We start from the raw sequence: 16468 nt of genomic DNA, 5'->3' as shown, positions 1-16468 counted from the left end.
CAAAACAACTGTGTACTCAAAAAGTAATTTAACATACACATAAACAAATAGACATGAATGAGTACCTTGTTGTCCTGCATGTCCCGATTGGCTCCATTCTTCAGTAGCACTAGAGTGGCGTCTACATTATTAACAGCAGCGGCCCAGTGCAAAGCCGACTTGCCTGAGGATGAGATGAGAGTGATGAGATTAAACAGGGTGTCCTTTTTATTTCTGAAATTTATTTCCTTTCCATTTATCAACAAAGTTATTTTCTTTGATGCATGTTCATATGGGTTTTCATCTTACCATGGTCATCCACAGCATTTACATCTGCATGGCAGTGCACCAGCTCCTCCACCATGCCCTCCACTGCCAGTCTGGCTGCCAAGATGAGTGGTGTGGTGCCGTCATTCATACGGGCATCAAGATCCGTGGCACGGTTACGGATGAGAATCTGGAGTTCAAAAACACATAACAGTAATGATTGGTATGTGCAAACAAAAAATCAGAAAACATTCTTCACAAACCATGAATAGAGAGAGAAAATAAAAATTTATATCTGCAAAGTACGGTATCTATGTATGTATGCATGTGTGTGTATGCGTGTGTGTGTGTGTGCGTGTGTGTGTGTGTGTGTGTATATATATATATATATATATATATTATATATATATATATATATATATATATATATATATATATATATATATATATATATATATATATATGAAAATTTTTCCAAATTGCATAAGAACTGCCTGCAGAAAAGATATTCAGAAAATAACCATGAGTTCCTATCAAAAAATAACAAAGGCTGCATTTCCACTGGCACAAAAAATCAGATTTTTTGCTCACATCTGACAGATCGGAATTTGTTGCACACATGTAAACACAAAAATCTGCACAAGATCCGATATTTTCGCATCCGATCTGAGCCACTTCCAAATCTGGATTTTTCTGGACATCCGACCTAAATCTTAACACACATATCCGAATCCCCACAGAACTCCTAATGCGAGGGTGACATGCTTGCCAGATGTGCATGCACACGCATTTTATTTAGATGGAAACTTTATATAGGCTAGGTAAGAAATTGCACATTCAGGAGCAATTTTCAACCCCTGCCCTTGTGAGTTTTATAAATACAATTATTAATTAAATACAAAAAAATGACCGTTATTTTCCATTTATCCGTTTAGTCACATTTTGTGCTGCAAAACATCTATGACAGTTGTTGTCCATGCTGGCAAATAATAATGGCCACTTGACGTGCATTATATAAATAATTTTAATAGCGCAGCCATTCAAAACCCGAGGGTCTACCATGTGCATAGTAAAGCAATCACTGACTATCATTTTGGGTGGGAATTATGTAAACCCAGATATCGGGTCTGTCGTGTCTGAAGTGAATATCAACAGATGGGTCAAAAAAATTGGATATGGTCGAAAGATCGGATCTGTGCATTAAGACTTGCAGTGTAAATGCAGCCAAAGTAGGTACCAGAACAGCTAAAAACACAAATATCAAATAACAAAAAACAATTACATGATAATATTCTTAAAAAAATTGGTGGATAACAATATATTATGATATATGAACAATATATTATGAAGTTAGGCTAAGCAGTCATATGAGTGAAAGCATATGCCCTTACCTGGAAGACTCCTTGGGCGTCTGCCGCCACAGCCGCATGTAGAGGGGTGCGGCCCATGTTATCATGAGCATTGGCATCAGCACCAGCATCCAGCAGTCTCTTGGCGGCATCAGCTCGGGCGTATCGTGCAGCGAGGTGAAGGGCAGTCTCTCCAGTGCGATCTGTCTGGGAATTGAGTGACGCACCCTGGCCAATTAAGTCGGTTATGACGTTTGTGTCAGGCTCGTCAGCTCCACTTTCCTCCTCCTCATCTCCCAGCATGCTGCCACAATCGGGGCTGCTGCCAGTTCGTAGAGATGCCAGCATGAGAGGGGTGAAACCATCTATAAGCATGAAAGAGAATACAGAGTAAGTCAAACTTATAAAAGGGCAAAAATCTTCTTTCCTCATCTACTCAGATTGTAAGAAAGAATCTGTCAATTAACCTGGTCCTTTAACATTGACATCCAGGCTGTCCATGTCTATGTCCGCTTGAGGGGGAGTGAGTGTGATGTCAGCGGCTTTGTGATGCTGCAGGGTCCACTCTCTCCTGTCCACTCCTCCATCCACTCCGACAGGAAGCAATGGCTTATCCTCCATCTGTGAGGTTGAAGGGGTCCATTCAGATTGATCATAAACAAAGGGATCTGTTACTGTCATCTTCAGGGCTGTGGAGGTACCATCTCTTACCCTAGGTTTTATAGTTAGATGATCCTCCTCTGACCAATGATGGGTAGAACTGCCATCCATCAGCCCTCCATCCTGTGGCTTTTGCATGCTCCTGAAAAAAGGGGGAGGATAAAGGAAGAAGGATTGACTTAAGATGCCACCTGAAATCAACAGGTTAACAGAAGCATGTAAAAAAGAGTCTGGCTGTTGTTGCTTTTAAAGCATCATACTGTATAATCATTTTATCACACAAGTGCTAAAAAATAAGAAATATGAAATTGTCCACTCACACATTTTAAATAATAAAAAGTCTATAATATGTTAAATGTATAATATATATAATATATACAATATCAGTTGAAAGCACACTGTCACATCATTCCAACTTATTAATCAGGAACTTCCCATGGCAACTTAAAGGCAGCAAATATCTTGAGAACATTGTGGAGTAAGGTGCACACTTACTTCATGCCAAAATCATCCTGTCCCACTGGCTCCCTCCGCTTGCAGTCTTTCTTTGCCAGAAAGCCATCAGGAAGCCATAAAGTCCCATGCTTGCGTTTGCGCTTGGCAGCCAAAACACCCAGCAACAAAATCAGCACGATGATAGCTGCAGCCACGGCAACCAGGTACAGGAGAGGAGGCATGGGGGGAACTGGATCTTTATCACCTGAGGTGGAAGAGGATGGTTAAAGTTTATACAGAGAGAACAACACAGAGAAAACTACAATTTCATTTGCTATGACCCTGTTTTGGTAGCTCACTTACTGCCCACAGAGTAGAGGGGATACGTCAGCTCCGATACCAGGGACTCGGCGGCTATGAATGCTGCAGCCTGGTCTGCACTGGAGATGCATTCGTCTGAGTGCTGAGAACACTGCTGATTGTCAATCTCGAGATGAACCTTTGATCTACAGATATATTAAGGAGATACCCCAAACCATGTTAATTTATACAAACACAATAACATGAAGGTAAATAGCAAAATGTACATTTTTGGGTGAGGAACATACCCAATAACCTCCTTCTCCAGCTCTCGTTTTCCACGTTGCTTCATAGTGGCAATATTGTTTTGAATTTCATCTTCCTTATTTCTATAGTATGGGTACACCATAGGTCTCTTATGCTCATCCAGCTTAAGTCGCAGGTTGGTGTGCAGGAGTGTCCCCAAAGAGCGCAGGAAACCCTTAAGGTCACCCAAAAGCTCCTCGGGCTGCAGCAGCACCACGATAACCAGCGTACCTTCAGCCAGCTTGGGAGGAGTATCTGTGGCACAGTCCAGACCATCCCAGCCACATGCTTCTGTGTTGCAGCCCTGATTACAATGACCATTGGCATAATGATCTGCACAGTATCTGTCATATCTAAGGAGAAATTAGGATAATAAATATTTATTATTATATATAAAATGGAAATATAATGTAAATATATATGTATTTGCACTAAGTTTTTTTTTTTTTTAAGTCTATGCTAAACATGTCCGAATTTATTTGATCAAAATACAGTAAAAACTGTTATATACATCTTTTTAGGAAAAATATTTGTCAGGCATTATCTTTGCAAGTTTCTCAAAGAAGAGCAGTGATCCTCTAGAGTGTGAGAAATACAATGGGACACATACTTGCAAGTGGTTGGGCCCGCCGATGAACCTTTGTGGCATTCAAACCTGTCAAAGAGGCAGCCTGCATTGTCACATTCTGGGTCACAGTGGCCATTATGGAATAAGTCCCAGCAGGGTACCGAGGCTGTGCAGTTCTTCCAGGGCTTGTCCCAGTGTAGCGTACAGTCGCCTCCATCCCACTCACATTCTGGGTTCTTACATTGCGGGTCACATACTTTGTCTCCTGCCCGCAGTTTGCACTCCAAATATGGGCAGGAAGGTCTATACGTTTGACAGGTCGGCCCACTGAAGCCAGGTGGACACCGGCAGCTGAACTTGCTGGAATCATCTGGTATACAGGTGCCACCATTTTGACACATGCAGCGGTTTGTGATGCTCTCACAGTGGGGTCCCGTAAAACCAATTGGGCAGCGGCACTGCGGGCGACCCTTAATCTCCACACACTGTCCACCATTTTGACAGTGCAAACTGGCACAGGAGAAGATCTCAAAATCACCACAGTTGAAACCAGTGTAACCCTGAAAGCGCCACACAGAGGTCATTAGAAAAAATAAACCGAAATCATGGCGCAACCTTACAACGAAATGACTGGGGGCTAGTAAGTCAGCAGCAGTGAGTGAAAGAAGAGTGAAAGACGAGTTAAGAGGGAATCAGAGTATCACTTCATACCTGATTTATGCAGCTTCAGTCTTTAGTGCAAGCATGAGAATAAGGAGAGAAATAAGCAGCCTTGAGAAAAGGAAACATTTTCACTCAAAGCAAAACAGAATAAAGCAAAGCTAACGCAGCCATTAAAGGTTGAAAGAGAAATGTCGGAAAGCACAGTAAGAGACATATTAGTCATTAAAATAGTAAAACAGTTAAAACAGTTAGTGAATATTCGATAAAGGCTTTATGTATTTACCAAAATTAGGGAATGCTTTACAGTACAGCAAAAATGTAATTGCTTGCACACACACACACATACACACTACCATTCAAAAGTTTGAGGTCAATAAGACTTCTATTTCAAATAAATGCTGTTTTATCAAAGAATCCTGAATATTAAGCAGCATAACTGTTTTCAACATTGATAATGAGAAATGTTTCTTGAGCATCAAAACAGCCTATTAGAATGATTTCTGAAGGATCATGTGACACTAAAGACTGGAGTAATGATGCTGAAATTTCTGCTATGTCTTCACGAGAATAAATTACATTTTAAAAAATAACAGCTATTTTAATTTTTTGTTTGCTTGTTTCAAATTTTTACTGGTTTTACTGTTTGATCAAATAAGAGACTTAAAAACCTTAAAACCCGCACATTTGAACGGTTGTGTACACACATATAAATCCTAATACTGCACTTACAGGTTGGCAGGTACAGGTGTATCCATGTAATGAACTTGTGTTCATTGCACATCTGCCACTGTTGTGGCATGGCTTGGACTGGCACAGATCTACCATTAACTCACAGTGTTGCCCTACAGGGGGACAAAGAGCACAAAATTGCATAAGAAAAGAATATAGTTCATTTGAACCAAATTAAAATAGCAAGTATGATATTCTATTATTCTAAAATATGACCTCACCAGTATAACCGAGACGACAGCGGCACTGATAGTTATTGGTGAGCGGCACACAGTCAATGGTGCCAGATGGATGGCAAGGTCCAGAAAGACACTCGTTCACATCTCCCTCACAATGCTCTCCAGTAAAACCAGGAGGGCAGGAGCATGTGTACCGCCCCACACCATCCACACATTGGCCACCATTCTTACAGCGTACACCGAACTCTGGGGCACATTCATTCACATCCACCTCACACTGCAAACCTGCACAACAGAGAAGAGGTGGTCAGGGGACATTTAGATATCAGCGTAACATCTGACCATTAAACATAATGCATAAAGAATCAGTCATACCTTTGGTGCCAGGAGGACATGCACAGGAGAAGCGGTTGGTCAGATCAATGCAGGTGCCTCCATTGCGACAGGGATTCGACTGGCACTCGTCAACATCATATTCACAATTTACGCCCTGATAACCTGCTTTACACTAATAGAGAAGGCGAGAGGTTTAGATATTAGAAGATAAATAGATTCCTCTATTGTATATTATTTCTATATACAATATTGTTTAAAAGTTTAGGGTTGGTGAGATTTGTTTTTGAAACAAAACAAAGTGGGATCAGTTGTACCTTGCAGTCATATCCACCCTGGTAGTCCACACAGGTCCCTCCATTTCTACAGGGGTTGGAGAGACATTCATCCACCTCGTGGTCACAGTAACTCCCCGTATAACCTCTCTGACACATACACTGGTGTGTGTTGTCTTTGTTGATACACTGCCCTGCGTGCTTACACACCATGTCCACCACCACACCTGGAGCATATCAGAAGTTACATTAAGAATTCAATCAAACCTACAGCTTAATCTTTATTACATTTCGCTGCATTCCAAAACAGTTAGTCAGTTTGTCTACTGTCTCACCCTTGTTTTTGGCAACAGCCTGGCAGGACATATTGGGGATGTCACAGTACAGGCCTGTCGAGCCATGCTGACAGCTGCATCTCCAATCCATCTCCTTCTGGATGCACGTACCTCCATTTTTACACTCAATTTTACTGCACAGGTTCACCATTGACTGCAGAATGTCAGGGAAATTAATCAACCAACTGTATCACAGAACAATTGCTTACTTGAAATCAAATTTCAACACATGAAAATAATTATTTTATTACTCCAACTGAGTGTCTAGTATGTATTAGCTGAGTTGAAAGAATATTTCATGTTTTAATGGCAATTAATTAGCAGGAAGTCCAGATTATAGGCTTAACTCAACATCTAATCATTGAGGAACAACAAACCATGTGGCTGTAAAATCTAAGACTGAATGGATAGTTTTTACCTCGCAGGTTTTTCCATTATACATCAGTGGGCAGGTGCAGTGGAAGGTCCCCAGGCCATCTATGCAGGTGCCACCATTTTTACAGGGATGAGAGTCACACTCGTTCAGTTCAAACTGACAGAACTGCCCCGAAAAACCATGCCGACAGCGGCAGGTGAAACGGTTTATTCCATCCACACATGTTCCATTGTTGAGACAAGAGCTATGGAGTGAATGAATAAACATAAATATGATACAGTGAAATACAACAATGCCTGTATAATTTATATGGAAAACCTACGTCTCAGTGCAATCTGGGATATCACGTTCACAGCTGATGCCGTCATAGCCAGGCGGGCACTGGCATGTGTAGCTGTTCACGTAGTCAGTGCAGCGACCTCCATTCCAGCAGGGATTGCTAGCGCACTCGTCCACCTCCTCCTCACAGCGCTCGCCATAGAAACCAGCTCTGCACTCGCACAAGAACCGACCCACTTTATCAACACACGTACCACCATTACGACATGGATCTGGAGAAGAGACCAAACATTTAAATGACTACGTGTCTGGTGTCCAAAAACCACTACTGGGCCACAAATGAGACAAAATGAAAATTGTAATTTTTAGCATTGTCAACGGTAAATATGTTGAGCAAAGTAATTTGTAAATTTGTTTTATATTTTATATGTTTGATCTAAATTTATTTATATATATATATATATATATATATATATATATATATATATATATATAATATATATATATATATATATATATATATATATATATACACATATATATATATAATTTATATACTACTTGGGATCAAACCATGTTTTAAAAACCTGATGTAAAACTTTATTTTATTTAGTCATTTAGTTGATCTCTGACCGCGAGGCTACACTGCTCTCCTTCAAACAGAGGATGGTAACACAAGGATGTGTTGACTGTTTGTCACTATTATTAATTCCTCATTGTTATTAGGATATGTCCCCAAAACCTTCAAACTGGCTGTTATTATTTCCAGTCAGGATTTAGACCATATCATAGTACTGAGACTGCTCTCCTTAGAGTTACAAATGACCTGCTCTTATCATCTGATCGTGGTTGTATCTCTCTATTAGTGCTATTGGATCTTAGTGCTGCGTTCGACACTATTGACCACACTATTCTTTTGCATAGACTAGAACACTTTGTTAGCATTAATGGAAGTGCATTAGCATGGTTTAAATCATACTTATATGACCGCCATCAATTCGTAGCAGTGAATGAAGAGGTATCATATCGTTCACAAGTGCAGTACGGAGTACCTCAAGGCTCAGTACTAGGGCCGTTACTCTTCACGCTTTACATGTTACCCTTGGGAAATATCATCAGGAAACACTGTGTTAGCTTTCACTGTTATGCTGATGATACTCAGCTCTATATTTCTTCGCGGCGCGGCGAAACATACCAATTTGAAAAACTAACGGAATGCACAGTCGATATAAAAAACTGGATGACGAGTAATTTCTTACTGCTAAATTCCGAAAAAACAGAGGTGTTAATTATAGGACCTAAAAGCTCTTCATGTAATGACCTAGAACGCTGTCTAAGATTTGATGGCTGCTCTGTCAATTCTTCGTCATCAGTTAGGAACCTAGGTGTGCTATTTGATAGCAAACTTTCCTTAGAAAGCCACGTTTCTAGCATTTGTAAAACTGCATTTTTCCATCTCAAAAATATATCTAAATTACGGCCTATGCTCTCAATGTCAAATGCAGAAATGTCAATCAATGCGTTTATGACCTCAAGGTTAGACTATTGTAATGCTCTATTGGGTGGTTGTTCTGCACGCTTAGTAAACATACTCCAGTTAATCCAAAATGCAGCAGCTAGAGTTCTTACTAGAACCAGGAAGTATGAACATATCAGCCCAGTCCTGTTAACACTGCACTGGCTCCCTATCAAACATCGTATAGATTTTAAAATCTTGCTTATTACTTATAAAGCCCTGAATGGTTTAGCACCTCAGTATTTGAACGAGCTCTTGTTACATTATAGTCCTCCACGTCCGCTGCGTTCTCAAAACCCTGGCAATTTGATAATACCTAGAATATCAAAGTCAACTGCGGGCAGCAGACCCTTCTCCTACTTAGTGCCCAAACTCTGGAATAACCTACCTAACATTGTTCGGGAGGCAGACACACTCTTGCAGTTTAAATCTAGATTAAAGACCCATCTCTTTAACCTGGCTTACACATAACATACTAATACACTTCTAATATCCTAATCCGTTAAAGGATTTTTAGGCTGCATTAATTAGGTAAACCGGAACCAGGAACACTTCCCATAACACCCGATGTACTTGCTACATCGTTAGAAGAATGGCATCTACACTAATATTAGTCTGTTTCTCTCTTATTCCAAGGTCACCGTAGCCACCAGATCCAGTCTGTATCCAAGTCAGAGGGTCACTGCAGTCCCCCGGATTCAGTATGTATCCAGCCCAGATGGTGGATCAGCACCTAGAAAAGACCTCTACAGCCCTGAAAGACAGCGGAGACCAGGGCAACTAGAGCCCCAGAGACAGATCCCCTGTAAAGACCTTGTCTCAGACGACCACCGGGACAAGACCACAGGAAACAGAATATTCTTCTGCACAATCTGACTTTGCTGCAGCCTGGAATTGTACTGCTGGTTTCGTCTGGTCAGAGGAGAACTGGCCCCTCGACTGAGCCTGGTTTCTCCCAAGGTTTTTTCTCCATTCTGTCACCGATGGAGTTTTGGTTCCTTGCCGCTGTCCCCTCTGGCTTGCTTAGTTGGGGACACTTCATTTACAGCGATATCGTTGACTTGATTGCAAATTATTGCACAGATACTATTTAAACTGAACTGAGCTGCAAGATGACATCACTGAATTCAATGATGAACAGCCTTTAAACTGTCATTTTGCATTATTGACACACTGTTTTCCTAATTAATGTTGTTCAGTTGCTTTGACACAATCTTTTTTGTTTAAAGCGCTATATAAATAAAGGTGACTTGACTTGACTTATCCACAACATGTGAATGAGTCTGTGTGGGAATGGCACATACTGGAGCTGCAGTCATCGATGTTAGTTTGGCAGTTGACCCCACTGTATCCAGGTTGACACTCGCATCGGTAGCTGCCCACTGTGTTCCAACAATGACCTCCATTCTGACACGGGTTTTTCTTGCACTCATCTACATCCTCTGTGCACTGAGCTCCTAAACACACACATCAGACAAACACTCTTGAAATGTTTCATAAATTAAATCTACTACTGGGGATGTCATGTGATCAAAGAAAAAGTGTTGTATGTGGTTGATTCAATATCAAAGATATTCTTAAGGAATAAAAACACACCCACACAGAGACTCAATGCACTAACCTTCCCAACCGCTGTGGCACAGGCAGGTGTAGCTGGTGTAATCCAGGGATGGCTGACAGACCCCTCGTCTCTTACAAGGCTGAGAATCACAGGGGACTAACTTATCCTCACAGTGTCTCCCTGAGAACCAAGCAATACAGTCAGTTGTGGATACATTTTAGAGCAGGGCTATTCAATTAGCGGCACCAATCATCTTCGCACATATGCCTTGAATTGTTTTTGCACTAATTAGTTTGTCCACAAGGTGGCAACACTGACCCGGGCCATCTTTTCACAGCCGAAAAAGAAAAGGAAGAGACGGAGCAACAACAATCTACTTGAGACCGCAACATCAATAGGCCCTGTCCGAAATTGAACACTTCATGTGCACTTTCGGTCTTGTGGACTTACAATGGCCGCCGTGTGTGCGTGTCCGTTAAGTCCATGAGATCGCAGGGTGTCCTATTTGTCATTTTAGCGTTCAAAAGGGTACTCATGAGCACTTATGTGCCCTTCTCTAACCGAGTCTCTAAATAGCGACTTCTACCCGACAGTCAAAATGGCATTATGTCACGAAAGTGACGAAAGGAAGACCGTGAGGGTTTAGGGTGCCATTTGGGACAGGGCCATAGATGGCAGCATTGACAAGCACTTGTGTTCTAGTTTACTATTCATTCTGGTTTAGTATGAAGACAGTGTTTTCATTCATAACTTCTGGTAAGAAACCGTGCAGACACTGGATGAAGTTGATTCTGCTTTGCCATCATAGGAATAAATTACATTTTAAAATATATTAAAACAGATAACTTTTTATTTTAAAACAGTTCTTTTAAATTGTAATAATAATTTACTGTATTACTGTTTTTTTTGTCTTTCAGAAACATTAAAATATCTTACGACTCAAACTTTGAACAGTAGTGTAAATAATTATAATATTATTATTAAGGTTTGGGACTGAAATATTCTAATTAAACTTATTAAATTTGACAATAAAAGTGCTGATTCTGTAATTAAAATCATTGTAAAAAACTGCAAACTGTAAATCTTTGTATCACCTGTGTAAGGCAGAGTGCAGTGGCAGATGTAGCTGTTGACTCCATCCACACAGGTTCCCTGATTCATACAGGGGTTTGAATCACATTCATTAATGTTTATCTCACAGTTGAACCCTGAAAGAGAAAAAAGGGCAAATCAGGGAGTTGGAAACTGAATTAATCAATTTTTTACTCTGTTTAGAAAGGTTAATGGATTACACGCCTTTACCTGCAAATCCACGGGCACACACACAGGTGTAGCCATTAAGACGGTCATTACAAGTTCCACCATTCTGGCATGGGTTGGACTGACACTCATTCTTCTCTCGGTCACAGTTCTTACCTTCCCAGCCTGACTTACATGCACAAAGATACCTACACAGACAGAAGATGTGAGTAGTTGACATGAAAAAGATAACTGGCCATAGAAGCAAACGGTTTAAGGCAAATTATAGTGCCTCTTACAGCAATGCTAAGAATACAACATGCATTTGCTATGTTATGAATTATATAGTGCTTATATAGAATTAAATAATGCTTATTGATCTCTTTACAGAATATAACAGGAAATGGAATTAGGCTGTGCTACAAATAATCAGTATCGGTCACTTTGACAGAATGGGTTGTAAGTTTTATCTTTAAGATAAAAGCTGTTCCTACCCATCCTGCTGATCAAAACACTCTCCATGCAGGCAGGGCATGGGGCTGCAGTGGTCTGCACCTGAGTGGCACAGAGGACCATGAGACCCAACTGGACACAAACACTGAAACCCGTTAACTTTGTCCACACATGTCCCTCCACTCAGACACGGGTTCGAACTGCACTCATTTATCTCCTCAGTGCATCGCTCCCCTGAGGAGAAAGAAAGTGTAATTAATGAATAAAACTATTTACACAGTATTTAGTTCTGATCATGATTCATGAATGAAGCACATCTGCATGTGTGTATTTATGTGTGTGTATGTGTGTACAAACCTGTGAATCCAGGTTTGCACACACATTTGTACTCGTTAATTCCATCCTCACAGGTCCCGTGCTGGCAGGGATTACTGGCACAGTCATCATGGTTAATCTCACAGTTCACACCTACAACAAAGACAAATGACAAAATAGTCAATGTACGCACAGGTGAAATAAATCTGGTCTAATTTATACAGCAGCCTTTGAAAGGTCTCTAAAGAAGTCGGAGTAATGATCGATGATTTCTTTCTGTGTGTTTGTAGTAAGATGAAGTGTCCAGCAGGGGAGTGTAGCAAGCTTTGCTTTGTTTGTTGGACAGTGTAACTGAGAAAAACAGGATTTCTCTTACTCTTTTCAAATAAGAGTCTGATGCGCTTTTTAGACATATTCTAACACTCAACACCAAAGTTCACACATCACCTACTTTTATATAAAGAATAGCCAATAAAAATAAAGATCACGCAGACATCTCAAATGTAAAGTGACAAAAATAAGTCTAATTATAAATGGTGGATAATAGTCATGATAAACTAAATTAAGACCATTTTGCTGCAAGAAAATTTGCCGTTATCATAATTAGACTTAATTAAATGCTGCAAAGGTGTAGTATATGACCCCTTAAAGAGCCTTTGAGATGTAAAGATCAAGTGTGAGACTCGCCTGAAGTGCCAGGCTGGCAGTTGCATTGGTACATGTTGACCAGGTCAACACAGCGTCCTCTGTTTTGGCAGGGGTCACTCTGGCACTCGCGTATCTGCTCGCTGCAGATGGGGCCCATGTAACCTGGGTAACACTCGCATGTGAAGGTAGCAATTCCGTCTATACAATCACCATGGTGACAGGGTTTGGGTTCACAGTCATTAATGTTGTCCGTACACAATGTCCCTGTGAAACCTACAGAGACCAGCATTTAAGACAAGGAATTAGTACAATAAGTTCAGTTTTCTGAGAACTACTAGTAATAACTTACAATGAAAAACTAATATTTTTTAACCCTCTGGAGTCGATTAACGCGTATACGCGTTTTGGGGTATTTTCTCCTGATAACCCCGAAAAGAACTTAAATTACACTTTCAGTTTTGATCGTACAGATAAGTGCAATACATCAATCGAATCTGTAAAGGGTCTACCTTTTTTTGTATACAGACATAATAACAACAAAACTTTGTGCACTTATAAAATAAAGATAACAAACAAAGAGTGCTGTCTGCAGCCTTTGTCTGCGCTGATCTTCAGATACAAATGCGTCATTAAAATGAACTGTAACTCAGTGAATACTCAACGAAGAGACATGAGAGAGATATCTATAGAAAGCCTGATATGTCTACTTTTAAACTAAACAAGTGCTGCCAAAAACAAATATTCTGTGATAAAGTAATCCATATGAAAACAACGCGATGTCCGTTTTTCACGTCTCCCTTCATTATCTTCTAATGCGACCACGCCCCCGCGCCGAGCGCGCTTTTGAGATTTAAATGTTTCACTGAAGCGAGCGGCTTTTGAATACGCCCACACAACAGAAGACAACGCAGCGAGACTGTTCTTCAAGTTTTTATTATTTTACTGTTTGCTTCGCGATGAGAGGAATAAGACATAATTCACCCCAAAAAGATGTGATGTGGTTGAGGATTTGAGATTTGGATTTCCTCAGAAAAAAGGAATGAAGCACTTTATTCAGCAGAGTTCATGAGTAAGTCTCTTTTTATTTATTTATATACTTGTACTAGTTTTTCACATAACGTGTTAACATTTTACTAGTTAGACTTTTTCCAAAGACTTTTTCCCAAACTATAATGCCTGACTAAATGTATAATCAAGTGAATATTATGAAGTTTCAATAACAATATACACTACTATACCATTCAAAAGCTTGATGTAAATAATATAAATGTAACAATAAATGTAACTGTAACAAATGTAACAATCATTGCTGTTCTTTCAATTTATCCCCCCTAAAAACCCTAAAAAAAATATTCTCAGCTCTTTTCAACATTAATAATAATAATAATAATAATATATAATAATAATATATGATGATGATGATAATAATAACAATAAATGTTTTTTTTTTTGTAGAAAATAAGATTGTTAAAAGGATTTTCTGAAGGATTGTGTGACTGGAGTAATGATGCAAAAAAACTTCAGTTTGAAAGTCAGCTTTGATTTTTCCTAATAAACTGTTTAACTGCACTCACAAGTGAATATTAAATTATGTTGTGGGATAATTAAATATATTCTAAATAAACTACAAACATAAAATTATATAGATTTATTTTGTCCTCACATTCTTTCTTGTAACTCATCCCTCTCAGTGACACAGCTGACTGAATGGCTCATTATGCAGCTCATTATGCAGGCCTTTGTCTTCTCAGGTGTGAATTCATGATAGTTGACGCCTACTCGCATATGACTTTTACCAACAAAAAGTGTCTCAGAAAATTTAAATCAATATATTGTTTTCTGTAAGTGAGTAAACAAGATGATTTTCACATCATTTAGAAAAAAAATTCTAATCTACAAGCTCCAGTTCTCAAAATTCCTGGGAACCAATTTTCTGTATGTGTTTTATTGCCTTTTTCAAGTGATTTAACATTTTTAGTTTTTCACTAACCACGCATAACATTTTTTTTCTCAAAAACACAATCATGTACATACATGCTGCTCACATATTATTATAGCCTAGTTTGTGCTGATTACAGTGAGATTAGACTTTAGCCATTTAGATATTTATAAGAAACTGAAAAAAGCACAAATGTCAGGGCATGACAAAACTTCTCCAGGCCCCAAAAATACCCTTAGACTCCAGAGGGTTAATTATGCAGAAATTTATTTTGTTAATGCTTTTCTCTATCTCTCTGTTTTCGGTCACAGTGTGGGATGGAGATTTTTATAATGTTACCTTCAGCACATTCACACTCATAGCCATTAGGACGGTCGAGACACTTGGCCCCATTATGGCATGGTGTGCTGGCACACTCGTCAATGTCAACTTGACACATTTCCCCAGTGAAACCTGTGGTCAAAACACATTCAGTATCATGACAATGCACAGTATCTAACAAAGCACATATTAAAGGTGCAGTATGTAATATTGACAGCTTGCGGTTGAAATGGGTATTGCAGTACAAATTCAAAATATTGTTTCTCCTGCCCCCCTCCTCCTCAGACTCAACGCTCACACGGGTTGCCAGATTGAGGACACACAAGAGGAACGAGCGCAATTGACAATGGAAGGTGACAAGTCTTACACACTGAAAGTTGGAGAGTTGATTTATCTGCGCATTTTAATATTCCTCTGGTTATAAAACTTTTTAGATGGAAACCGAGGGTTTTTAGGTCAGGTAGCAAAAAACTAATTCCATCAGTTCCTGAAATTATGTTTATACTGGTAATACACACCATTTGTGGTCAGATTTTTAAAGGTTATGGCCAGATGTTCTCAACCAGGGGGCCTGGGACCCATTAGAGGGCCTTTTATTTTATTGTTTAAATAAATAATATTAATAATTAAAAATGTATTAAAGTAATACACACTTTAGATCACATGGCTAATGATGGTAATATTTTTAATGCTTTTGAAAGAATATGCACACTTAGATTCACAAAGGCTTCATTTATTTTATCAAAAAACAGAAAAATAGTAATATTGTGAAATAACTGTTTTCTATTTTAATATATTTAAAAAAAAAAAAATTATTTCCATGATGGCAAAGTTTAATTTTCAACAACCAAATGGTTGTGCTCCTTAATATTTAGGGTGTAAATAACATTAAACATATATTAAAATAATCCAACTGATTATCAGATTATCTAATAAGCTAAAACAAACATGCAATCACGATATAAACTGAGATAAAAAAAATAAATAAAAAATATTCACCCACAATAACTACTGTTTTACTAAAGAACATGCAGTTCCTCAAACCTCTCAATTCACAAAATGAATCATGGTTATTTAAGCATATCGCCACCACTAGTTTCTATAAATAAAAAAAAAAAAAAAAAAAAACAGGCAGCTTTGTCATAATAACAGCAGAAATACCAGAGGAAGTATCTTATGATTCTTATATATGTGGGCCTTCAAATATTGTGTTGGAAAAACGTGGGCTATTCAAGTGAAAAAAGTTCACTGCACCAATGATGGTACTCACCTTGAGGACACTCGCAGACAAACCGGCTGACCTGGTCTAGACATCTACCGTTATTGAGACAAGGCGAGCTGGCACACTCATTAATGTCAATCTCACAGTGCAATCCCTCAAAGCCTATGGTTGAAAACACACACACATACACAGTCACTAAATGAATATGAGGACATGGAGCC

At 39.2% G+C, this 16468-nt stretch overlaps 1 protein-coding gene across 1 annotated transcript in view; it reads right to left on the bottom strand.

Annotated features, from left to right (window-relative positions):
- Positions 1 to 16468, bottom strand: part of notch2 (notch receptor 2) — a 59091-nt gene that overhangs the window by 3381 nt on the left and 39242 nt on the right. The window contains exons 9-33 of the mRNA XM_042762035.1: positions 16296 to 16409; positions 15044 to 15157; positions 12805 to 13038; positions 12160 to 12270; positions 11844 to 12036; positions 11413 to 11558; positions 11205 to 11318; positions 10171 to 10290; positions 9854 to 10006; positions 7077 to 7305; positions 6797 to 6998; positions 6379 to 6532; positions 6086 to 6270; positions 5811 to 5943; positions 5478 to 5720; positions 5257 to 5369; positions 3907 to 4424; positions 3299 to 3649; positions 3054 to 3196; positions 2751 to 2955; positions 2307 to 2397; positions 2063 to 2216; positions 1638 to 1960; positions 289 to 436; positions 66 to 163 (exon numbers count right to left, since the gene is read on the bottom strand). Of these exons, the coding sequence (XP_042617969.1) occupies positions 66 to 163; positions 289 to 436; positions 1638 to 1960; positions 2063 to 2216; positions 2307 to 2397; positions 2751 to 2955; positions 3054 to 3196; positions 3299 to 3649; positions 3907 to 4424; positions 5257 to 5369; positions 5478 to 5720; positions 5811 to 5943; positions 6086 to 6270; positions 6379 to 6532; positions 6797 to 6998; positions 7077 to 7305; positions 9854 to 10006; positions 10171 to 10290; positions 11205 to 11318; positions 11413 to 11558; positions 11844 to 12036; positions 12160 to 12270; positions 12805 to 13038; positions 15044 to 15157; positions 16296 to 16409 (4589 nt within the window). The remainder of the gene's footprint in view (positions 1 to 65; positions 164 to 288; positions 437 to 1637; positions 1961 to 2062; positions 2217 to 2306; positions 2398 to 2750; positions 2956 to 3053; positions 3197 to 3298; positions 3650 to 3906; positions 4425 to 5256; positions 5370 to 5477; positions 5721 to 5810; positions 5944 to 6085; positions 6271 to 6378; positions 6533 to 6796; positions 6999 to 7076; positions 7306 to 9853; positions 10007 to 10170; positions 10291 to 11204; positions 11319 to 11412; positions 11559 to 11843; positions 12037 to 12159; positions 12271 to 12804; positions 13039 to 15043; positions 15158 to 16295; positions 16410 to 16468) is intronic.

This window comes from Cyprinus carpio, chromosome A8, assembly GCF_018340385.1.
Source record: "Cyprinus carpio isolate SPL01 chromosome A8, ASM1834038v1, whole genome shotgun sequence".
Taxonomy (NCBI): domain Eukaryota; kingdom Metazoa; phylum Chordata; class Actinopteri; order Cypriniformes; family Cyprinidae; genus Cyprinus; species Cyprinus carpio.
Note: the sequence above shows the minus strand (reverse complement) of the source record. Positions and strands in the feature narration are given on the sequence as shown.